The sequence below is a fragment of the Phacochoerus africanus genome, chromosome 1, assembly GCF_016906955.1.
Source record: "Phacochoerus africanus isolate WHEZ1 chromosome 1, ROS_Pafr_v1, whole genome shotgun sequence".
Classification (NCBI taxonomy): Eukaryota; Metazoa; Chordata; class Mammalia; order Artiodactyla; family Suidae; genus Phacochoerus; species Phacochoerus africanus.
The window spans coordinates 124,261,261-124,287,841 of NC_062544.1; the positions used below are offsets into that span (position 1 = coordinate 124,261,261).

The 26,581-nt window shown below is 41.5% G+C and overlaps 1 protein-coding gene across 1 annotated transcript in view; it reads right to left on the bottom strand.

Moving 5' to 3' along the window:
• Positions 1 to 26,581, bottom strand: part of CADPS (calcium dependent secretion activator) — a 266,034-nt gene that overhangs the window by 31,963 nt on the left and 207,490 nt on the right. The window contains exon 23 of the mRNA XM_047778450.1: positions 8,004 to 8,111. Within this exon, the coding sequence (XP_047634406.1) occupies positions 8,004 to 8,111 (108 nt within the window). The remainder of the gene's footprint in view (positions 1 to 8,003; positions 8,112 to 26,581) is intronic.

Genomic DNA, 26,581 nt, shown 5'->3' on the forward strand with positions numbered 1-26,581 from the left:
TGTTAAAATTGCAAATATTCCAACAAGGACAGCACTAAATCTTCTTCATCTTAATAGAGGAGGAAATAGCACATCTGCTAAAAGCAGAATTCGATGATGGGAAGTAGGGAAATCATGAAGACAGTAGGACTTTAAAGGGCACTAGAGGATAAAAGTCATGAGGATGAACTTGGATTGTCTTATACTCCTAGCTTAGAAAGGTCCTGAGTCTGAGGTTCACACCCAAGAACCCATACCCTAGTCACATGTGTGTGTGTGTGTGTGCATGCACGTGTGTGTGTGTGTGTGTGTATGGATATATATTCCTTATAACATTACAAATCAAAGTGGACAGGTCTAATACTTCTCATTTCCCTCTTACTCTCTGTCCAATTTCCATATTCTTCTTGGGAAATGACATTCCTCTATAGCTCTAATGCAAGGCCCAGGACATGGTTTAACTGCCAGAATTTACTTTGGTATTCCCAGTTAGGTGTGTGTGTGGGGGAATCCATTGTCTCTCCTTTCCTGGTTCATTTTGGATTTGTTTTTATGTTCCAATATATAAAATCACACAGATTCTAAAGGGTATCCTAGTAGTCTGGAGAACAAGCTCTTTAGTCTCATAATTGAGGATGAGAGGGACAAGGTCATAGTTCAATTAAAGTTTGATCTAAAGAGTATCGAAAGTTCAGCTTCAGACTGATTTGAAGGGCTTAATTTCAGATTGATAACTGCAAGGAAAATCCTCAGAAAATTAACCAAGATACCTTCTGAATGATCTAAGGTGCAGAGGGAAGTTAAAGTTCCTGGTCTAAGATTTTTACCAAAGCAGTGAGATAAGAAATACTGGAGGAGTTCCCATTGTAGCATAACAGAAACAAACCCGACTAGAATCCATGAGGAGGTGGGTTTGATCTCTGGCCTCGCTCAGTGGGTTGGGAATCTGGTGTTGCCTTGAGCTGTGGTGTATGTCACAGATGTGGCTTGGATCCTGCATTGACGTGGCTGTGGTATAGGCCAGCAGCTGTAGTTCCGATTCAAACCCTAGCCTAGGAACTTCCATATGCTGAGAATGTGGCCCTAAAAAGAAAAAAAAAAAAAAAAAGAAATACTGAACCAGGACCTCAGACATACCCACCTAGCTCATAGCTCAGGTATCTGTGCCTTAGTATATGAAATAAAATCCCTGTAGCTTTTTGTATGGCCAGCTTGTTCCCTGACCTCTGTGGATTTCTTGCTGTCTAGCTTTTTTTTTTTTTTTTCCTAATACTTTCAGAAATTCTCCCTACATACAGAAAACAGTTTTTTTTTTTTTTTTTTAAAACCCTGGTTGAATTATGCTGAGTTACTAATTATGTCCAAAAGAGCTACTTGGTTGAATTCAGCTAGATATTTTTTTTTCCTCCTCAAATCAGTTCTATGTTTAGATAGTAATAAACTCCTCCAGTCTGCAGAACAATTGGCACGGCGGTCCCTTTAACAAGTCGGGATCATGAAAAAAGGGCCAGTGCTGGTAAAAAGAAATTTAAAGTACATCACAACCAGATAAAACATGTGGCCCTGTATCAGAGCCTGGGTTGCAAAAACCAACCATAAAGAATATTTTTGGGACAAGAGGGAAATTTTGAATATGGACAGTCTATCAGATGAACACTTACGGACATGGAAAATCAAGACCGTTTACTTAAAAACAGCAATTTTTACTCACTTATTTTGGTTAAAAGAACTTAATGTATCCTAAGGACATAGAAAAAGATCCAGAGAATAAACACTCAAATAAGAATCTCTGCCTGATGGACATGTAATGTTTTCTTATTTTTGCTTAGCTATATTTTCAAAATGTCTCCAGTGGACATTTATTCCATCTGTCATAATAAAAGGTATTAACTCCTCCCCTCTCCACCCCAAAAACTCCTCATGTTCAGAAGTCCAATTCTGATTTACATACCAATGTGCTGCACTTTTGTTTAGGGAGGAGGGACAGGTCATTTTAAAGTCACTGGAAGGAACAAATAGTTCTGTGAGACAATGAGGATTATGACGATAATAAAAGACTTGCTGAATTGTTAACTATGCCAGGCTACACCAGTACTTATTTAGTCCCCACAACAAAGGGAAGAAGTCATTTTCTTTACAGATGAAGAAAATGAGGCTCAGAGAGGTTAAACAATTCACCTGAAGTTAAACAGCTCAGAAGTGGCAAGACCAGGACCCTTCTCCTGTCTGGCTTACTTCAAAAGCCCCAGTCCTGACCATGGCTCTTCTGCCTGTTTCTGTGCTACATTTTACCAAAAGTAAAAAGGTACCAGGCTGCTGTACATTTATGTAATCCTAAGCAAGCTTGGGGTTAATGGCTGAAAGTGACAGCAAGATTCTCATAGCATCTTGGAATGAAGATGGAGCTTTGTTGAACAAGAAAAAAGATGCCTGGGAAAAGCCTTTCCATTTAGTGATGATGAGGATGAGGATGTGAGGATGATGGTGGCTGACACTTACCAAATGCTTCCTTGGAGCCCGATGCTTACAGGAGCTCACGGCACATCACCCTCATAATGATTCCATGAGAAGGTTCTGCTTATTACCATCTCTGTTACACAGATGAATCAGCTGAAGCTCTGAGAGATTAAATACCTTGTCCAAAGTCACCCAGCTTGTAAGGATTAAGGGTGAGGTCTGAAGGCTCCAGAAGCAAGGCCCGTGCTCACTACCTAAGAGCTCCCATGAAGGGACAGCCGAACCTGCTTATTGCTTTAGAGAGGAGCTAACTCACTATCTTAGTGTCTTGAATGCCACATGCCTTGATTTCTCTCATCACCCCCCTCGAACTGCAACCTATCACACTGGTGAATCTGTGTACTTTTGGAGGTAGTTTCCCTCACCTGGACAGGTGGCCACATACATTATAGTCATCACCTAATAGCAACGATAACAACAAGGCTTTCCTTCTGGCCAGTCTTTCTGTGCTTACTTCCTAGAGCAGGGTGGCTCCTACTCTGATTGATATATGTTCATGTAGAGAGTGCACTTGTAATTTAATCAGGTCATTAAAAATAAAGTTCTCTCTGGCTTCATATAAAAATACAGCAAATATATTTTAATGTGCAGAGGTTTCATTTTTCAAATTACCCCTTTAAAGGGACACATTCACACTAAATTACTGTGCTGACACATAAAGTGGACAAATATACGGTTTGATAATGGAACAGCAAATTAAAATCTATGCAAGGCAAAGGATACAGAGTGGCAGCCCCATCCGAACCCGATCGTGCTGCCTGATTAAGAGCTTACGAGGCAGTTTGGTGAGGGGCCCTTTCCTGATCTGATAACTGCCACGGAGAAGCCAAATGCAGAGTCAATCTGCAAGTACTTAATCCTCCAGAAGGCAGATTAAGTGTATAATTGACCTATATAATCCATGTATCATCTCCAGTCAACTGTTCCCTGGGCCCGGTTCACAGGGACACGGGGCCTGAAGAAAGGCAGTGTGGATGCAGCATTACCCCCACTGTGGATGCCATCCAAGTTCGAGATGGCTTTTTAATCACTCATCTCCGAGCCTGTGAGGTTTAAGCAGATGAATTCGCCCTAAGCACATCTCTTTTAATCCCGATTTTCTTCTCAGTCTGTGTCTTCAAGAAGTACAAGGAGGAAAGAAAATAAATTAATTTTTGTTTAGACCTTGAGATCTTAGGTGCTTCTCTTGATGATCTGATCTCTAATTTCAAAAAGCATGTTTTTGTTTCGGGGAAGATGTTGAATTAATCACCAGAGAAGGGGGGAAAAGCCATCTGCATGATTTATGGACACTCGAGCTTTAAATCACTGTCTTTGAGAGTTATTTCTTGGGCTGTGCTTTCCTTTTCAGTTGCTACTTTAGGAATATGGAGATTATTCGGCTCCGTGTTTTATCTTTTCTTTAAAAGTCAGCAATAATTTTCAAAGAGGCTGAGCTCTCACTTGAGTCTGACAGCAATCGGATTCTCTTTTGAAACAGTCAGTATCTTTAACATAATTTCAATTCCTTGTCATTATATGTATTGGACTATTCTCTTGCCCTACACTCCTGAATGTTTTTGTCTCAAAATGTTATAAACTGTGATGTTGCAGCAACTGAAACCAGTTGACAAGGGCTAAAAAAAAATGGACAAAAACGCAGATGAAAAAATGTACAGCTGCATATCTGAAATGCCAAGAAAAATGGGATTCTTTTTCCAGTCAGCATTAAAGTTTTCTTAGGTGTGTGACTAAAAAGGTTGCTGGCATTTTAGAGAAGATCTAGGTAAAGCAATTATTGATAAACACAGAAATTTTCACTGCACTGAAAAGACCTGGTTGAGGCAATGCTCTGCCTGGATTTCTTCAATCCACCTAGAAAATGTCTGTTTAAAAAAAAATTTTGGTGAAGATGAATTTGGAAAGCTGCTCTTAAGTTACATAATAAAATAGATAAAAATGCAGAACATTAAATATAGAGCCCCAAATGCTATGCCGATAATCTCCCACAAGCACCCAATTCCAGCCAGAAGTACAATGACGAGGCAAAGAAAAAAAAAAAAACAGCTCAGACAGAGAGAGAGAAAGTGCCCTGAAATACAGGCCTGGTTAAAACAGAAGATGTGCTCATTAAATGACCAACTATTAGTTCAAATAGTCTCAGATACAGACACACACTAAAGCCATCCAGCCTTTTCCACGAGATACATGAAGAAAGACAAAAAAATGAATATTCCTGCAGAGAAAGAACTTAAAGGACTTATCAGGTAAATAAAACTAAGACTTTGAAACACAGCTAAAAACACAACAGGAACTCTGAGAAACATGCGTCTGAATGACAGATGTCAGCAGGAACTAAAAACCAGAGAATGACACAACAGTCAAAATCAACAACCTCTAAACAGCAATCTCGGAGAAATATATATTTTTCCTCATTCTGAATGCTAATTTTCTATTATTCATTTTTGCCATTTATCAAAATGCAACAATTTGGAAGAGAAACCTCTCAGATCAACAAGTTTTTCTCAAGAGCTTTCTGCCAATTGTTTAGAAACCCTCCCCGGGACCATTATTGTTAAGAAGGGAAATGAAAGAGTAACTTCAGCGTAGCAAGAAATTTAGGGTGGGAGGTTTTGCAGCCCCTTTTGCCTTAATATTCTGATTCCCTTGTGTAGCGGGGTGGACATGAGCGCCTTGCAGAGCGTGTATATGTAAAGAAATAAACACCATGCCTGAGGAAACAGAAGCCGAAAATAATCAAACATGTTGGTAATCTGATGTTTTGCTGCTAGATTATAGAAAAAACACTAAGTACTGAATTAAATTACCGGGGCTGCATGGTAATGAAGCTTTTTGAGAAGCTCTGGGTTTTTGCGAATGACAAATGTTTTAAATCCATGACAGATTCAAGAACTTTTTTTGCACTACATCAGTTAGGTTGCCTAGCACCAATATTCTGTAAATTAGGGGAGCAGGTTATTTGCAAAGTAAGGAAGTAAATGGCAAAGAAATTCGTTATCGCTAAATAAGCTACTGAACATTTTTTTCCACAGGGGTGGGAGTGATGCTTGGTGAATGATTGTAATAGTTAAGTTTTACAAGCAGATATTCAGGGAAGAGTAATTAAGATTCCTTTGAAAAAACATAACTGGGACACTATGAGATTCAATTGTGGAGATTCTTATAATGTTACTGATGCCATTTTATGCTGGTCAGTATAATTCCACAAAGGAAGTTGACATACTCATGGATTTTTGAATGACCTGAAACGAAATTTGCAGCTTGAAAAGCATACTCTTAGGGATGTTTCTTTCCATTATCGATTCACATAAATGACCAGAGGGCTTGAATTTGCCTGCATTCTTAAACAGTCGGGCAAGTCCAGTTTTACCATCTGTGCTAGCCAAGGCTACACTCTTATTTGAAATAAAGACTCAGTTGTGCTTTCCCTTTAAAAAAAAATAAGGCCCCAGAAAAGGACACTTTGCCTTGCTGCCTTCAACAAAGCTACCTTAAACAAAAATTCCCCCTCATCCTTCATTTTAAAAACAGTAACGAGAGCAGGGTAGGTTATTTGTCAATGAAGCAGTAGGCTGAACTGCAGATTGAACGTCAAATTCAGTACTGGATGTTTGAAAGTTTTAGAGTACTCATGGATTTTCATATACACCCTCACACGGGAACAAGCACACACACACACACTCGAGGGCCACACAAAACCGAGAATCAGAAGATATTGATCAAAAGGGAAAAAACCAAGTCAACCTAGGCATTGAAAAGAACAACCCACAGGCTTCTGGAAAATTGGTAGCCTGGAATTTCATTCAGTGGTGATGGGCAGAGTGACCACCCTCCAAAATGCAGACCTGAGGGTGCTGCCTGCCTGCTTTCAATGCCTATTGGCTGGGCGATTGTGTCCCAGACATTCTAGGCTCAGTACTTTCATAAAGGCACACATGCAGAGAGGGGCGAGGACCTGCCGGTGAGCTTTATGCATGTATGAGGCATTCTCAGTGGATGTGGGCCATGCTAGAAGATGTACACAGGAAGATTATTTGATTCTAATTCATGCCACTTGATATAATGTGATAAAACATTTGACATGAGAGATAAGTTCCATTTTAATCCAAGGGAGGACGGGTGGGAATTAAAAAGTAAGAAGGGTTTTCTCAAAGAAAGGTGATGCAGAGGAAAGAGCGGTTTTGAGCACAGAAAGGGGATGATTAGGAAAAAAAAAAAGAAAGAAAGAAAGACAGGAGCCTTTTCAACACATGAGGAAAGCAAATGAGCTGGAAGACAAAGCATATAAAAGTCAGGAGCTGCAGAGTCTTAAGCAGTGCCAACAATGAGCTCACTTAGCCATGGAACAAAAACACACACACACACACACACACACACAAACTCAATGTAAATTGCTGAACACAATCACAGGAAAAATATAGAAACACGGATTCCATAGTAGACCAAAACATTAATGTTCGGGCTGGCACTAAAAATACGGAAACCTGGACAGGAGGAGCTCACGCTTCACAAGACAGAAGTAGGCTGTACAATTAGAGCCACACGGAGACAAGTATGTCAGCTTCCATGCACTCTGGCCGGGTCTACACTGGCAAATTCGGTGGAAACTTGAAAGAAAATATCTGGCTAAATTAGGCAGCCCCATCTGCTTTGGCCTGAAAGAGGCAGGCGATTTGAGACCAAAGCAGATTTTTTTTTTCTTTTTTCTTTTTTCTTTTTTCTTTTTTTTTTTGCTTTTTGCCTCAGTGGCTTGCTTTGGAAGGGCAGATGTAGTCTCAGTGGAAGTAAGATTGCTTCATAATGATTAACCCTCGGAAACCTGCATTTTTCTGAAGTTTACTCAGTCTGGCAGCCTGATGAACCTGCTCTTTGTCCATCAGCGGCTTCCCCCGAATCTTCAAGTGGGTGGGTGGGGAAGGGACACCTTGGTTCAGAAGGGCAAAGGACCAAGGGTTGAACAATAAATGTTTGCCAAAACATAAACAATACATGTATGCCCAGGGCTAACTAAGGATTTCTAGTTCTTCGGAAACAAAATCATCTTTGACGTGATCAAAGATGCAACATTGACTGCAAAGCCACACATCACAGCTGGTGGCAGGGAGGTCTGCCCCTCAGGAGAGGTAGCTGGCCTCAGCCTCCCAGCCGGCAGGGCATATCTCCCTAAAGGGGGCCAGACTGCAAGGAGGGGAGCCATGACCGGGGAAGGTCTTTGCCAGTTAGAGGAAGCTGCCTTTCAAGCTTCGTGCACGGAGAAGCCTGCCTGCTTTAGGCTGTGCGCCGTCCTCCGTATCACACAGATTGGGACTGAGACACGGCCACACCAGAGTGGGGTCGGAACAGACACACAACAGAGAGGAGCCTAAGGCAGAGGGAGAGGAAAAGATTTTGTTTGCATTAGGACCAATCCGTTTTCTCAAAATGTGACTTATCCTCCTGTCTCTTATTTTGTCACATTTTGGAGGGTCTCCTCCTTGGCCTTCAAGGAGGAGAAGGCATTTACTTACATCAAATAACCTTTCTATATACATCTCCTCATTGACCTTATCACGGAGGACATCCTGAGAGTGGCGAACGAAAGTCACATAGGCATCAGCCACGTCCATCCCGGGTTTCTGCAAAGAAACAGGAGAACATGAAAATGAAATTCTCAGACAGTGACTTTGTCTCCACTACCTATGCATTTTGCTCTGCCCACCTCACACAGCTCTACCTGCCCACCCCTGACCCCAGAGCCTTTGCTGGCATCTGAGGCTAGCTCCCCAGTGCTGAAAGCTATCCTTAGCACACAGGACTGCTATCCAGAGCTGATATTCAAACCTCCTGCTCTTCCTAGAAATTTAACCTAGCTGAGAAGGGAGTTGGGATTACAGAGCTTTATGGAACATTTTTCTATTATTATTATTATTTTCTGGCTAAGATACTCTCTTCACTGGAGAACCCAGAGACCTTCCCTGGTTTTCCCTTGGATTAAAACCTCTGCTGAAAAATACTCAAACATACTTTGTCTTCCACTGCCTGTGCTTACCATAGTATTAGAAAAGGCACAGTTTTCCCCCATCCCCTCTTGAAAAATTGAGAAAGTGCCAAGTAAAAAACTGTATTTCAGTCTATAGCCCCTCCTATCCAGATCATATTTTGGGGGTAGTTTAACCTGAGCATGTAATGACTGTTTCCCGGTTAGTTTACTCAGAGGAGGCATTCAACCAGTTGACTTTGCTTCCTGGCACTGTCTTACTGTCCAGGGATTAAAACAAGATGTGGAGGGGGAAAGATCGGATTTTTAAATAAATTAGATTTTCTGGAAAGGTAAGCAGGTGGTTTACCCAGGAGTTACAAAATCATTTATCATAAGAAAAAAAAGTAAGAATGCACAGTGCTTGAGATGTTGCAATCAAAGTTATCTCCAAAGAAACCTATTAAAACACTGTAATATGGGTCATTAGGATAGCTGCCACCAACCCCTTAAATTTCCACAGTGGAGATGTATGTTGGCTAATAACTAAAAAGATTAGTTTTCATTACTGTGATTTACCTTAGATCACAAAGTATCATTTCTCTATAAGACGTGACTGTCAGGCACTGCAAATTGAAGTTAGTTAACACTTCTGTGTAATTTCCAGGGTGAAAATGAGGAAGGTTTGGAAACAGTAGGACTGTATTTTTTTTTTTCCTGATACAAAGCAAACAATTATCAAGCAAAGGGCCAATGCTTGGCCCCTGGGATGCTAGTAACATTTCTTAACACCTGCTGAAACAATGACAAGGTATTAATTTGAAAAACAATGAGGACAACCCAAAGCCACAGTAGTCAACTGTTACACTTTCAAGCAATTTTCAGCAAATGGATTGAGCAGGTTGCATGATTGTCCTATAATTGTTGCAGTTTTATGATACAAAACAATAGAGGTTCTCCAATGAGATGTTAAGTGATAGCTATCAGTTCTCAACTGGCACCTCTCCTCCTCTCCCTTTGGCAGCCACTCATCAAAAGGCATCCTCAGTAGGGCTAGGGACCCCTACCTGGGGCACTTGAGAAACTTATTATTATTATTTTTATTTCTTCCCTGGTGATGCCTGTGGCAGATATAGCTTTTTCCTGGACACATGCAGCCATCTCAGAGCTAAGATTCAAAGCCAAACTCAGCAGACCTCTTTGTAACTACAATGTTAGGAACAGCGATCTACAATAATGATGATTTTCACCACTCCTTTGGTTTTTATTAAATTACTGTCCTCAAAGGGGAATGTAATTTAAGTTTTAAAAACTTGAGAAATAAAATCATTGCGGTTTAGCTCATCCAGGCAGTTAAAAAAAAACAAACCCAAAAAACCAAAAACCCATGACACTCTAAGTTTTGACCAAGTTTTATTTTTCTTCATAGCACTTAGCAATGTCTTACAAAGACATAAATTTATTTGTCTTTTGTCTTCTCCCACTAGAACATAAGCTCCATAAATACATGGACTTCATTTGATCTATTTTCTATTGCATAATCAAAGCACATAGTAGGTGCTCAGTAAATATTTGCTGAATGAAAAAAATCATGAATGAATAAGCCCCTGCTCTGCTTCCTTTTTTCCCCCCTTTTCTTTTTATAGCAGCACCTGTAGCATATGGAAGTTCCCAGGCTAGGAACTGAGTTGGACTGCAGTTTTGACCTACACCTCAGCTTGTGGCAATGCCGGATCCTTAATTCACTGAGCAAGGCCAGGGATTGAACCTGCACACTCACAGAGACAAAGTTGGGTCTTTAACCCACTGAGCCACAATGGGAGCTCCTCTACTTCCTTTTTAAAACTCCTCAGTCACATTACATAGATTTTTATCGAATCTCCTCCAAACTGGAACATCTGAAAATCACTTCAATTTCTCTAGGCCTTGGTTTCACCATCTGTGATATGGGATTGATTATAGCTCCCCTACTTACCTAAAAGGATTGTTTTTATCATTAACTAAAAAAATGGAAGTTAGAATGCCTTAAAGACTGTAAATTACTATACAAACATGAGCCACAATGATTATTTTCCCCCAAGCCCCCCAAGATTATATCACTTCATGGTCTTATCTACCTTTGGAATCTACTTTGGAACTAAGAAGAAAAAAGGGGCTTCAGAGAAACGATCATCAAAATAAAAATGACCACGTCTCTGCATGAAAATACGTTATCTCATGATAGAGTTTTTCAGTCCCCACTCACAACCAATTCCATCAAGTCTGCTTTCCACCCTTTGGTGGACCAGGAAGGAGAATGAAGGGACTTATGTGAAACAGGTGTGCTGGTAAAATGATCACCTTTCTTGACACTCTGAGCTTGAGGGAAGAGGCTGCCAAACTGTAGCACCAGATATGTAGACTCAGTAGTCCCTGAGATTTGGGACTATCAGGGGCAGATATAGGGCCTCCTATATCTTGGGAGGCCCCGGGGGGAGCAGGTCACTATGTGGCCACTGGGGGAAGATAAAGTCACAAAGGTGATCCTTGGTTATAGAGAAAGGGTTAAAGTATTGCCAGTTCCCTATTTAAAAAGACAGGGAAGAATGTGCAATGCATGCTAAGCAGGTTTTCGACCAAAGTGGTTAATATAAAAACTATTCGCAGACCAATAAGCTAACTGTAGTTATAGATAGAAAATATTCTTGACTAAACAAGTGATGCTGTTAGATAAATTAAGTTTTATACCACACTGCTGTCTAAACACAATAGGAAAATCTCCAGGTGATGGTTTTCAATATCTCACAATTATATTGTTTCTTTTAAATGTGGCTTGGGCAGATTGATGGAATAGGACGTAGATTTTAGAAAATAATTAAACAAGGAACATATAAATCTCTGTATAGTTAAACTTCTTCCATGTATGGAAGACATAATTTGCGAAGAAGCCACTTGGTGGCTTAGGAAAAATAGGATATTTTAATCATAGCTTGCTCCTCCCAGGATATTTCTGAGCTTGGGAAAACTAATTCAGATTTTCAGCATCCTAAGCAAGCCCTAATTAGGAATGCAAATCTGCTCCATTTTGAAGGGTCGAATACTACATCTAAGACAAAGAGATATGCTTTGGGGATTATACAATGTTTTGAATGATGGGCAATAGTGCTTCTCTCTATTAGTGTAGCTAATTAAGAGACAAACCTCTAAGGTAACTAACTACTAGTCCCCACAAGGAACTAAACCAACAAACTATGTGCCAAAACCCTCAAAGGGCAACAGGAGTAAACTCAGAGTCTTCAGAGCTAGAAACAACTTGGAAGATGATTTTACCCAATGGTTTTTAAACCTGGCTGCAAATAAGAAGGATATGGGAAGCTTTAAAAAAAAAAATTGATACCTAGACCCCATACCCAGAGATTCTGCTTTAAATTGGCTAGCAACCTCACATTAATACTCATACAAGCTCCCCAAATGTTTCCAATATATGACCAAAGTTGAGAATCATTGATTTAGTCCACTGTTCCCAAGGTTGCACTATGTATCAGAATCAAGTGGAGAACTTGTTAAAAAGAGACTTTCAGGCTGCACCCTAAAACTACTGAATCAGAATCTCTGGAGGCGAAGGGCTAGAACTTTCCATTTAAAAAAACCCCAAAACCCCAAAAAACCAAACCAAAAAATCTTGGAAGTATTACCTCTGCATATTCTGGTTTGGGGACCCCTGATTTAATGGGTGAGTTACTGGTGAGCTGGTAAAATGGCTCTTCAAAACAAAAACAACAAAACAAAACAACAAATCTTGATCTGTAGTGCTTGCCAATTTCCGTGGTGTAAATAGTTTCTCCATGCCTGATTTTAAGCTAACAATATGTGTGTGCCTAAGGCAGAGTTGGAAAGAAATGCATACAACTAACTCGTGGGAGCCATTGCTGTCAGGCTTTATATATCGAACTGCTAAATCCTTGAATCTTCATGGTCCCACTTACTTGCCAGGTGACCTTGACCATGCCACTTAACCTCCCTATGCCTCAGTTTCTTCAGCTGTGAAACAGGATGATCATATTACTTCCCTCATGGGGTTGTTTTGAGAAGTAAACAATGTATATATAGTACATGTGTATAATGTATTATTATTTTTAGAACATTGTTTATTAAAACATTTATTATAATATTATTTGCTACAAAAATACTTTAATCAGGAATTCCCTTGTGGCATAGTGGGTTGAGGATCCAGCATTGTCACTGTAGCATCTTGGATTGGTGCTATGGCTGAGTTTGATACCTGGACCAGGAACTTACACATGCTATGGGCACAGCCAAAAAAATCCCAAAAAACCCCACTTTAATTATCTTAATTTTAAAGTTTAGCTTTGTTCTAAGCTGAACTATCTGGTTAAATCATGGTGAATAAACACATCTGTAAATGTTTTTTTACAATCATATTTTTCTAATACTCACTAAATCATTTTTCAATTATCCAAATAAAGATGTTTGTCCATGCACTATCAGACATCATCTTGCAGATGACACAGTGTTTAAGAGCATTGGTTTAAATCTCAGCTCTGTCACTTACCAACTATGGGATCCTGAGCAAGTTAATCTCTCTGTGCTGTGGTTTCCTCATCCTTAAAGTGGGTGTGTTGCCAAGGTTAAATGCAAAGTGCTAAGAACTGAGCCTGGCACACAGTGGCTTTATAAGGTTTTGGTGTACGTGCTTTATTAGAATATTCTTATCATTGGTGGTATTTTGGAACATGCTGAATCTCTGGAGGGAGGAAACTCAGCTGATTCATTTTTGTTCCTATCTTTACAATAAATCTGAACCTGGGTTATTGGAATTAGGCTGAACTGAATGCAATTGCCAATACATGACTTTTTTGACCTCCATTAAATCATTTGACCTCCTCAGTAATTTCAGTGAAGAGAATCAACTGCTGGATCATTTTTTTTCCCCTTGCCTACTGGTTGCCTGTTGAAACCTCACTGGTAAGATCCCCTTCTGCTTTGAGGTGTGACAGATAACAGACCTGAGCTACCAGATCTTTGGGTTGGGGACTAGAATTTCCATTTCTACTACTCTTGAAGAACAAGGCAGGCCAGGATTGAGGTCACCAAATTCATCCCTCCTCCCATGCTCTGTGCAACAGAGCAGAACACCTCCCTTCTCTCAACCCAAGGGCTCTGCTCCTGCTGCTGGAATCCCTAGTGAGTGTCAGGTAAGGTGCAGAGTGTCATCTATATGTGTGTCATTTAATGTGCTCCGCAAATCTGTGATGTGGGTATTGTATCTCTATTTTAAGGATAGAGAACCAGGCTTAGAGAATTTGAGCAGTTTTCTCCCTGTGAACTGAAAGTTTATACTTGGGGGCTTCAGAAAATAAATTACTTAACTTCTGTCCTGGCCCAAGGGATGTAAGCTTTTTCTCTCTTCCATTATAAAGACTATCTACGCAAAGGAATCGGGAGGTCCCCCAATGAGAAGTATTATATAAATTCAAAGCATAATTATTGATTGTACATTCTTTCATTAAACAAACAAAATATATGCTAATGGTAAACTCACTCCAATTTTCCATTTTGCCATCCTTTGAGAAATAAGCCAATAAACCATTACACACTTAGCTTCCTGGGGAAATGAATTTAAATGTTAATATAAATCCTTTTAGAAAAAAACAAATTTTAACAAATAAGTATTTGAACAAGGAGGGTACTTAACCACGTTCAGAATGAGAAATGTTCAGTACAAGACCCTTGGTGGCTGTTGAGATAAGCTCTCTAAATTTAATATTTTATAATAGACTCACACCTCTTTTGTTAGAAATGGAGAAACAGAATCATTTTATTTTCCCCTTTATTGGAATATAGTTAAATCTCTCCAATTTTATTTTGCTAATAGGCAGGGCAAAATCTGTCTATAAATGTACCCTGATTTATCACAGGTAATCCCACACTCCAGCATTCATGTGCAGTACTTAACCTCAATTTAAATGTAAATTTTGGGCAACTTTGAGTGCTTTATCTGTGAACTTTGAGAGCTCTCTTCATTAATGAGGTCTGCACTAATTATAAGCAACTTTGTAAGGTTTCTTAAAACAATTGCAGAATTGACCCCCAAATGAACAAATTTGGAATTTATTTGTTTAGAAAAAGAATACTGGCACCTTGTGCAAATTTCTAGCTAAGACCCTACTCCCAAGGTGGGCATTCAGGGAGGCAGAGGGGGACCAGATGATAACAGAATGAAATTTACCAGGGAAACCAATGAACTCCGAAATGAAAGTGAACTGGCTTTCCCCTCAGATAGGATCTCTTTTCCTGTTGAAAGGAACCCTACCCTCTTCTCATCTCAAAACAATTTTACCATGAAATATACTTGGCTTCCTTTCTTCTGGTTATCTGAGTCAGGAATATACAATTTAGCAGCAACGAATGAGAAGAGCACCATCAAAATTCTCATGAAAGCCAAAACCTTCCCCCCACCCAAAACAATTTTCAAATACTCACAGGTACATCCACATATTTGGAAGCCGCCTTCACCTAAGGAGGAAAGAAGAGAATGGGAGTGAGGCTGGTGTTTATGTTTTATTGTTCACAGCTCAATGCTGTATCACCATCTGAGTTAAAACAATATGCTGGCACACGGAGCTGACCAGGAAACACAGAAAGGTACTAAAAAAATAAAATCTGTTTGCTATATTTTTTTTTTCCTGCAAGCCAGACCCACTGCTTTGGAGAGAAAGAGAGAGAGAGAAGAGGGAGGGAGGGAGCGAGAAGAGAAGAAAGAAAGGGAAGCTTTACTGACTGAGATTCTGTAGCTGGGGTGGGAAATGTGCATTTTCTTCCCTCCCTTTAAAAGGAAGAAAAATGACTGGAGCTAAATCCAAAGTGATGAGTGGGGGGATTGTCAGTCTGGAAATAAGAAACCAAGGCCCTTGTCGCTTCCTTACCTTGGAGTCTTTGTGTAATTTGGCAGCAGGTTTGTCCTAATCGAATCTGTTTGAGTTCTCAGTTTCTGCTAACGCTTTTAAAGAAGAGAGGATGTGCTGGGTGGGCACCCTTAACCCAGAGGGAGGTGTGTGTCTCTGGGTGGGCGTCGGGAGGGTACCAGACCCTTTCAAAACTACCTGAAGGCTACTGTTGTGTATCCTGAGACTTTAGATACTAAAAACCCCAGAAGGGAAGTGGGTATGACATTTCTTTTTTTGCTTTTTAGGGCCTCACCTGCAGCATATGGAACTTCTCAGGCTAAGGGTCGAATCCGAGCTACAGCTGCCGGTCTATACCAAAGCCATAGCAACTCAGGATCCGAGCTATGTCTGTGACCTACACCACAGCTCACGGCAACGCCAGATCCTTAACCCACTGCGTGAGGCCCGGGATCAAACCTGCATCTTCATGGATCCTAGTTGCGTTTGTTAACCGCTGAGCCATGAAGGACATTTATTTTTGGTTTGGGGAGAAGGAGTGCAGTAGAGTATGGTGTTTGAGAGCATGGAGTTTGGAGTCAGATCAGGGTTCACATCCTGGCTCTGTGACTTATAAGCTATGTGATCTTGGCAAGTTATTCCATCTCTCTGAGCCTCAATTACCTCGTTTGCAAAATGCATATACACTGAGATACCTGTTGCAGAGGGTTGATACATGGGTGAATGCACGCAGAGTCCCCAGACACGGCGAGCTTGGAACAAATGCAGGCCAAGGTGATGGATTTACAAGCAGATCGCGGGAGGGGGCTCTAGATTCTTTGAGAAGTCAATGAACAGGAGGTTGCCTGATAGTCTATGTGTTTCATTTTGACACAAATCACATATGTCCCTCTGGGCACAGGCAAAACTGAGTGGCTACATTTGGGGGCCAGAGAGGGTTTTCAGTTTTGTTGGCAACTACAAAGACTGTGTTGCACACCAAGCGCTTAGGATAACTTTCACATCTCAGGGGGGCTGCCTCTTGCCACTTGGCTGAAACCAGTATCAGGAATTACCATCTCTACCCACAGGTCTCCCAGGAAAGTATCCACGGGAGTGTTTTTCCTTGATGCTCTTTTCTCAAAGCCACTTATAAAAATGTCAAGATGCAAGAAAGTGAAGCCAGTGAGCCAATGGGTGGGGTGGAAAGAGCCCAGGATTTAAAGTCAAAGGTTCTGTATGTGACAGAACTAGTGGACCTTGGGATGATCACTTTGCCGGATTTTCTCTTTGTAGAGTCTCTTTGCCAGGCTTCTCAATATCTAGAACAGGGAGAAAATACCATGTACTTTGTAGGACTGAGAACCTGATCAAGGGACGAAACGTGCAAGAAAATGTTTCAGAAGCTTTAAAGGGCTGAACGCATATAGATTAGGTAATTAAAAAAATTTTTTTTCTGCTTTTTAGGGTTCCCAGACTAGGGTTGAATGGAGCTACAGCTGCTGGCCTATGCCACATCCATGGCAATGCAAGATTCAAGCTGCGTCTGTGACCTACACCATAGCTCATGGCAATGCTGGATCCTTAACCCCTTGAGCGAGGCCAGGGATTGAATCTGCATCCTCATGGATACTAGTTGGGTTTGTTACCACTGAGCTATGGTGGGAACTCCCCAATTAGTTAATTATTGAGAGGGCAATGCTTTCTACCTTCTGGAACCATCACCAGCACCCAAGATGATTCGTAGAGTCTCCTGTGACAGATTCTCTTAAAACCCTACATTTTTTTCTTTGTAGCACTGGTTGCAATCCCAATCCCAATTTGGTACTTTTTTTTTTTTTTTGACTGCACCCATGGCATGTGGAAGTTCCTGGGCCAGGAATTGAACCTGAGCCACAGCAGTGACATTACTGCATTCTTAACCACTGGGCCAGGGAACTGCAATTCAGTAATCTTTGTGCAATGTCTGTCTCCCACTGAGTGTCATGTCTTGTCCATGACTGTCTTCCCAGTGACTCACTTGGTACCTGGCTTAGACAAGGCACTGAGGGAAAATTTATAGATGGAAGGAAGAAGAAAAGGCTAGTGACCAGTGATAATTTCAGGATGGTTGAGGAATAAGCAGACCAGATCAGGAAGCCACTGCATGAGTTAGTCTGAAAGCCAACATGCCTGCAAAGGCTGGTGGGTGAAGAAAACCACTAGGAGCCATTAAGGGGATATGAGGAAAACTTTGCAGAGTTTGCATAATTAACATTTTACTAAATGATACCCAACCCCAAATCTTTTCCCTTTATTCCTATTCTATCTAGAATTTTGTTTGAACAAGAAGGTGGCTTTCCTTCCAATTCTCCTCCATGTACATGTAACATTTGTATGATGTTTTTCACTTTGCAAACACCTTCATGCACAGTTTCTTCCTTAAGCCACCCTGCACTATTTATGACTGAGGACACTAAACCCCACAGAATTTAAGAATTTATTTGATCATGATCTCAGGCAGAAGGCAGAGAAATCTGGGCTCACATAAGTCCAATCTTTCCTTTTGAACTTCCGATCTTCTCACAATGTTAGAAAGTGTGGGAATTCAAGCATCAGTGGTCAGGGCAGGTGCTGATGAAATTACTCTTATCAGCTACAAACTGCCTCCTATGCTCTACAGAGTGCTTGGCAGTTGGTAGGAGTTTTGCTACAGCTTAAATGATCAACCTTTAAACACGCCTACACTTACCACCAACATGCAGTTTCAACCCAAAGAATGACACCAAAGTTTATTTCTTTCAAGTAGAAGATAAGGCGAGCTATATCTCATGATGACAACTATCCCCTCTCCTAATTTGTTAGTTTTTTTTTTTTTCATTCTGCCACGTGCTGACTTACACTTAGTTTTATTGATCCCCCTGCCCCCCCCCCATCCCCAAATAACAGGAAAAAACAGCTCAGAGTAAAACGTGGTCCTATTATGATTTAGAAAGATGTGGTGTATCAGTTTTGGTCCTGGCTACTGAACTTTAAGGAAGAGGTTGAGGCCACAGGGCAGTCTGGAAGTATCTTCTACAAGGAAAGTAAAAAGAGTTCCCGTCTTGGCACAGCAGAAACGAATCCAACTAGGAACCATGAGGTTGCGGGTTCGATCCCTGGCCTTGCTCAGAGGGTTAAGGATCCGGCGTGGCCGTGAGCCGTGGTGTAGGTCACAGACACGGCTCGGATCTGGCGTTGCTGTGGCTCTGGTGTAGGCTGGCAGCAACAGCTTTGATTTGACCCCTAGCTTGGGAACCTCCATATGCCATGGATGTGGCCCTAAAAAAACAAAAGACAAAAAAAAAAAAGTAAAAGAGATGGTGTCTTGCCTGTAAAAGAAAGGGCTAATGGCAAAAGAAATGATAACCTTCATGTAGTTAACCAAGGACCTTCCATTAGAAGACTGAACTTGGTCATGTAGCACAGAATCAGGATGAATGGGTAACACGACAGGGCCTGAGAAGAAGGGACAGACAGCTATCTCAGTCCAGCCAGGCACTGATGATCTCTGGTGGTTGAGACCTCCTTGTTGGAGGAGCTCCAGCAGAAGGTATGTGCGGTGCTCTGGATGTGAGCCTTTTCCTGTGCGAGAGGTTCCCTCTAAGGCTGCTTTTTGTTCTCTGTTGCTAGTCCCCTTAAGAGGTGGAAAGCTGTCATCAATTTAGTTTCTTATGGTGTACATGTCCGAGAACTAGCAGACTGAACAAACTGGCAGAACCAGGATCAGAACTCTGGTCCCTAGAACCCTCTCCTGCCTAATGTCAACAGTGCTACATTTAAGTATCATGGTTCCTTTTTTTTTTTTTGGCTGCACTTGTGGCACGTGGAAGTTCCTGGGTGGGGGATAAAACTTGTGTCCCAGCAACAACCTGAGCTGCTGCAGTGATAATGATAATCCTTAACCTACTGCCCCACAAGGGAACTCCCAGATTTCTTTTAAGTATCCAGAGGGCTGTGTTTTTCAGCCAGCTATACTCTAAATAGAGAGGAAGGACCAGATTCTTGCAACCCACCTGGGACTTGGAATTATTGCCAAGGGTCAGAAAATCCAAGTGCACACTGGGCACTGTGTCCAGATCACATAAACAGTGCACCTTACAATCTACACAAGACTGTTATTACATGTATATATTGTTTCGACGCATAAAAAATTTTCTTAAAAAGCACCATTTTATAAAATTTTGTTGGTATGCATTTTTTTCCCCACCAGTGGTTATCAAAAGTTTGTGTGTGTTTATGTATAATTTCCTTTTCTTTTTTAGATTTTTAAAGGGGAATAAGTTCTAGGGAGAAATGAGCTGTTTCTGCCCAGTTCTGAACCATCCTTTTCTTTTTTAACTATAAAAGAAATCTTCTTGTGCAATGGCTAAAGGTTGAGTGAAGAATTGGCAGAATTAGAAGTCAGGTTTTCCCATTTTATAGCTTGGTGACTTTGACCAAGTTATGTAACCTCTGAGCCTACTCCTCTGAGATTACTGTAATGCTCCTCAAAGGAATAGGGAGGGGATTGAATTAGGTAATCCAGCTAAGTATGTAGAACAGAGCTGGGAACATGGTAAAAGCTACTAAATGTACCTACTCTTACTGGAAATATTGGCTTACTGGTGTAAAACACCTGCTCCTTGTCCTGGTGGTCAAGGTGAGAGTTTCACTGCTCACCCTAGCCCACGGGCAATTTCTTGCCATAAAAAGGATGCTGAAATCTCCCCAGGTTAGTGGCAGGTATGCGAGCTGGTTCTCAGTCTGGCAAACTTCCTGCCAATTCTGTGAACACGGTATGCTCTGGACTCTTCTCCAGAACACTGAGACAGAAGCAAAGACCTCTGCTCCCCGCCCAGGCAGGCTGAGCTATGGCATGAGGGAAAGGGCAGTTCCCCAAACCAGGGTGCTGTTGTATTCAATCATGCGTCCTTACTGCTTTCTATTCCAAAGCCATGTGCCTCGGGGCCTAGGAGGCAAGGCTGAAAGACAGGGGTTTCCTCTCCCTGCCCTCATGGGAGAGGCTAGAACTGTGACTTCAGCCTGACTTTATTTTCCCAGACTCCCTGCTTTCTTACCATCCCCACTCTAGTGGGACCAAAAAAATGCCCTTTCTTTAGCAGGATCCATGAACACCCCACCCCAAGCCTGACCTCTTGACCAGAAGGAGCCAGTTCTGGGAAGGGATGTTCAAAAAAGAGACACAAATAGGAGAGGCTGATGGAGACCAAGGATGAAGGTGGGGGGACCAGCTGTCAGTGAGCCACCTGTTCATGTTTTCCGAGGCTTGCAGCAAAGAACAATTCTTAGGTACAAGGCATGGCATTAGGGGCTCGGATGAAAGCAATCACTCCTTGATTTGTGGTCCCTTCCTTGGATGATGTCTAAACGCGCAATCTCTCCAACCCAGAAGGAGTCATGTCAACCCAAGGACTCGTAGCTAGTGCTCTTGAGTGCTGTGATGAATGAAGGGATTGCACATGTTATATTTAATCCTCACAACCTAGGATTAAAAGGACCCTATTAATATTCCCATTTTACAGTTGACAAAACTGAGGCTAAGAAAAAGGAAGCAACTTAGCTTAAAGTTACCCAGCTAATAAGCTACAGCTTTGGACAGCCTCTCCCCTAAGCTGCCCATTATTCAGTTAAAAAGAAAAGCCTATCAAACCACTTTTTATTAACTAGTCATATTTAAGTCTTGTTTCTTTGTGTGTGTAGACACAACCTAAAACAGCTTTTTCAGGAAAAATATTTGAGAGATTTGAATAATGATCAACACTGACTCAGGGCAGAAGGTCCAAAACAGTTTCTCTGGCTTCAGTGTCCCAGCTAATTACCTCGACCCTCCACCTGACTTAGTGTGTGTAGACAGGCTTAATGGTTACTCTGTTGAGCTCCTCCATTATTTTTCAGGTGCCCAAAGGTAATCTTTTCATTGAACACTCACCATTCCGGGATTTTCACAATGCTGATGACTAAGGGATTTTCTTCTGCCTGGTCCTAATAAGGGGACCTGAGTTAATCATTGTGCAGCTTTGATAGGGAGCACGGCAGGGGCTTAAACCACTTCTCTTGCTTCATTAGGGGAAAAAGCAACCCAGGTGCAGACCATGAGGACCTCAGGGTTTGATACTATTAAATCAATGCACGGACAAAAAAAAGTGGATTAGGCTCTTTTTGCAAATAGAAATCTGGTGGGTAAGACTCAAAGATGGAAGTAAAAAGAAGTCTGAACATATATTACTGCATTAGTGACTGCCTGAGCTCTCCTTTCTCCCCACGGTCTCTTAAAATAAAATAAAATAAAATAAAATAAAAAGGCAAAAATCAACCAAGGAAACGATTTATTCTCTGCACGAGCTGACTCCACCTCTGCCCATTTGACTTCACAAGAGCTCTGAGCTGATTTCTCTGTCTTTGCCCATACACTGTCGACCACACTGCTCTTTCAAGGGGCCAGCCGTGTTTACTTCAGTGTGTGGCTTGTACAATTTCTGCTATAAGGATAATGATGCTATGTCACTCCTTCCTCCACTTCCCTAACCCAGGTGATCTTAGAGATTCGGATTTTATTTATTTATTTATTTATTCATTTTTGAGCATTGAGGCAGTTCAATGTGTTGATATGCTATAGTGCCACTACCACTTATAAAATAATTTTATCTTTAATAGTTGAATTTTATCATCTATCACCATCCTCATGTCTAAAATGTAGGCTCTATGAGGAATATGAACTTCTTTTTCTCTCCTCACTATGCAGACTGGTATATAGTAGGGGCTCAATAAAAATGTGTTGAAAGAATGAACTTTTGAGCATGGTATTTAGAGGTTTATAGTGCTTTTTTTTCTCTTTAACCCCCCCCCCCCAAAAAAAAGGAGTTCCCGTCGTGGCGCAGTGGTTAACGAATCTGACTAGGAACCATGAGGTTGCAGGTTCGGTCCCTGCCCTTGCTCAGTGGGTTAACAATCTGGCGTTGCCGTGAGCTGTGGTGTAGGCTGCAGACATGGCTCAGATCCCGCGTTGCTGTGGCTCTGGTGTAGGCTGGTGGCTACGGCTCCGATTAGACCCCTAGCCTGGGAACCTCCATATGCCACAGGAGTGGCCCAAGAAATAGCAAAAACAAACAAACAAACAAACAAAAAAAACCCTCTCTCTCTCTCCACACACACACACACACACACACACACACACACGTATATTTTCTTTTTAGGTCTGCACCTGTGGCATATGGAAGTTCCCAGGCCAGGGGTCGAATCAGAGTAGCAGCTGCCAGACTACAACACAGCCACAGTAATGCAGGATCCAAGCTGCATCTGTGACCTACACTGCAGCTTGCAGCAATCTGAGATCCTTAACCCATTGAGTGAGGCCAGGGATAGAAACTGCATCCTCATGGGCACTAGTTGGGTTCTTAACCCACTGAGCTGCAATAGGAACTCCTTCTTATTTTTTTAATTGAAGTACATGATTTACAATGTGTTGGTTTCAGGTGTATAGACACATACATTTATAGATCTATTCTTTTTCAGATTATTTTCCATTATTGGTTGTTACAAGATATTGAATGTAGTTCCCAGTGCTATGCACCAGGCCTTCTTGAAGTTAGTTTTTTAACTCTAGCACTCTTAAAGAATCATTTAAGAAAACTACAACCAAGCACTACCAATTCAGAAGGAAATGACATTGTTGCTTCAATGAAATGAGTGCATAGGGGCTCTTGTTTCCCTCCACTATGGACAGGACAGTGTAGAGGTAAGAGCTGGGGGCCAGGAGTCAGACATGTGGGTTGGCATCTGGTTTTGTCAGCCACCAGCTGTGGGCCAGGTAATTAACTTCTCTAAGCATCAGCTTCCTTCTTAGAAAATAGAGATGACAGTATTTCCTCCTTATGGGGTGGTTGTACAGATTATTAATTAAAAAAAAGATTTCTTAAGTGTTTACTCAAAGCATTTGACTTATATTAATTCATTTAGTGCGTGCCAAGCATTAAGTAATTTAATGTTTGTGAAAAGCTTTGCAGAGGGCATGGCACATGTACATGTTAAATGAACGTTGGCCATTATTTTTACATTCTCTTTTCCTTTCATGTCCAAAGGGCTGATTTGATAGTCCAGGTTCCAGGGCACAGGGTGCGCTACATTTGATGGTGGGTGGGGTTGTTCAACTTGAAATATTTGCACAATGAAGTGTGGTAGTTCTGTTTCATGGTTAGAATGCTTCATGAGACTCACGATTAATCCTATGGTAAGATGCCTGGTCCTCTTACTTCTTCTCTTCTTTGCTGGCCTTGTACCAGGTTGTGATCTAGACCCTTTCTCTGATTCTGGTTCTCCTTGGCTCCTCAGGCCCAAGCTCTTAACAAAGAGACCCTGGGAGACCAGCATGGCTCCGTAGAGTTCTCTGCATTGTAATATGGACCCTAAACACAGTTCATAATGTGGCATCTTGTGGCCAAAGAGGCCTGCCATCAATTGTTATGTTCCCTGTGGGTGTGCCACTCCCACTGAGTCCATCTCCCTTGAGTCTGTTACTCCAGTGATGAAGAGAATAGTGATGGAGATGACACCATATTAGTCCTGAGCCTGATATGCCAGCTTTGCTTTTTCACCCTTGAAAGCCAGCTGCCACTAAATGTGGCTGTGCAGAGACTACCATGTCATCAGAGGCCCGGGGACATGGAGAGGCTCAGTAGGATGAGACCCATATGGGGAAGAAATAAAGCATAGGGAGACACTCAACTTATCAGGCATACAGCCCCAGCCCAGCCAAGCAAGGGGCCCCTATCAGTGCTACATGGAACCAAGGAATCTTCTATGCAGGCTTTTCCCAGATTTCTGACCCATAGAAATGTGACCAAAATAAACTGTTTTAAAAAGCTACTGACTATGCTACAGTGTGTTATGCAGCAAAACATAACCAAGATATTCAAGAAGGTGTTACCTGGTCTCACATTTTCCCAACTTTACTCCTCACATTCCTGGAGGATGCTATGGCGAGGTTGCTGTCAGTCTAGGACAGGATTTGAACATTCCTGGGCCTACTGGGTATACAAACACTAATGAGTTGCCTGATTTTTCCCTTGACCCTCAATGGTATTTATTGAGCATATACATATGGAGCACTGTGCTAGACCCTTTATGTGTAAAATACATATATATATATTTGGTTTTTAGGGTTGCACTCTTGGCATATGCAGATTCTCAGGCTAGGGGTTGAATCAGAGCTCCAGCTGCTGGCTTACGCTATAGCCACACCAACGCTAGATTTGAGCCACATCTGTGACATATACCATAGTTCATTGCAATACCGGATCTTTAACCACTGAGCAAGGCCAGGGATTGAACCTGAAATCACATGGTTACTAGTTGGATTCATTTCCAATGTGCCACAATGGGAACTCCTCTTACATATAACTAACCCTGTTAATCATCCCTGTAGAACACAACAAGACTTTTTACCACCCCCCACTTCACAGATGAGGACACTGAAGTTCAGAGAGGTTAAGCAACTCTCAAGAGATGAATCAGAAAGTGGTAGAGCTGGAGACCAAGCCCAGGTCTGGTTATTAAGTGCAGAGTCCTTTCATGACATCAAGCTGTTGATACTCTGAAAATGATGAGTCATTCTAAAGCTATTTCTTACCTAATGACCACCTGGGCTCTGAGAGGAGAAGGGGCACTTACTTGTGGACTGCGGCTCAGACAGATCTTGGCTTGAATTATGCTCCATCACTTACTTGTTGAATGAGCTTAGGAAAATTGTTTAACCTCCCACAGATTCTACAATCTCATACGCAAAATGAGGACAATGAGTATCTTCTTTAGAAGGTTCTTGTGAGGTTGAATAGGTTGACATCATGCTAAGCGCTCAACACAATACTTGGTAAAAGGAAGAGCTCAAGAAGCATTAGTTAATACTATTTCTAGGGTTTAACTCACTTGCAGTTAGGGGGAGGGGGCTGTACCAACAAGGGTTGGCAAACTTTGGCCTGCGGGTCAAATATGGCCCACTGCCTGTTTTTATGTGGCTCATGAGCTAAGAATGGTTTTCACATTTTTATTTTATTTTCTTTTTTTAGGGCCACATCTGCAGCATATGGAGGTTCCCAGGCTAAAGGTTGAATCAGAACTGTAGCTGCTGGCCTACGCCACAGCCACAGGAACACCAGATCTGAGCCTTGTCTGTGACCTACACTGCAGCTTGTGGCAACACTGGATCCTTAACTCACTGAGTAAGGCCAGGGATCAAACCTGCATCCTCATGGACAATATGTTGGGCTCTTAACCCACTGAGTCACAATGGGAACTCTGGTTTTCACATTTTTAAATGTATTCTTTTTTTTTTTTTTTTTTTTCTTTTTAGGACCGAACTTGTGGCATATGGAGGTTCCCAGGCTAGGGGTCAAATTGGAGCTACAGCTGCTGGCCTACACCACAGCCACAGCAACACAGGATCTGAGCCATATCTGTGACCTACACCACAGCTCATGGCAATGCCAGATCCTTAACTCACTGAGAGAGGCCAGGGATTGTACCTGTAACCTAATGATTCCTAGTCAGATTGGTTTCCGCTGCACCACGATGGGAACTTCTTATATGAAAAAAAATCAAAAGAATAATTATATGTTCTGACATGTGAAAATTACAAGAAACTGACTCTTCAGTGTCCATCACACAAGTCTTACTGGAACACAGCCATGCCCACTCATTTACATCTTTTATATTTACATTTTATATTCATTTACAGCTGCTTTCCTGCTACGAGACTGAATAGCTGTGACAGAGACTGTGTGACTTGTAAAGTCAAAAATATTTACTCTCTGGCTCTTTCCAGAAGGAATTTTCTGACCTCTGGAGTAGAACTTGCTTAAGTGGAAACCAGTGGAGTGTGGGTTGGGGGAAGAATCATAAAACATAAATTTCTTATCCTAATGTGACTGCTAACTAGTTGACTACTTGTCTAACCTGTCAGCCTCATGTCCTTATCTATTAAAACAGGACACAGAGGTAAGTCTTTTCTCTTCATTCCTTCCAAAAATATGACTCTTAAATGGTATACAAGAGAGATTCTATGAAGGGTGTGGGATAGGAAACACTTCCTACACCTTGAAAAGGTTATAAATATTCTAGCAGTAAAACAAAAATGTCTATTAATATTTTAGTATTAATAAGAGCTCTGGAAATGAGGCTCCAGGAAAAACTATAGTAACAGGGAAAGGCAAAAACATCAGAGATAAATAAA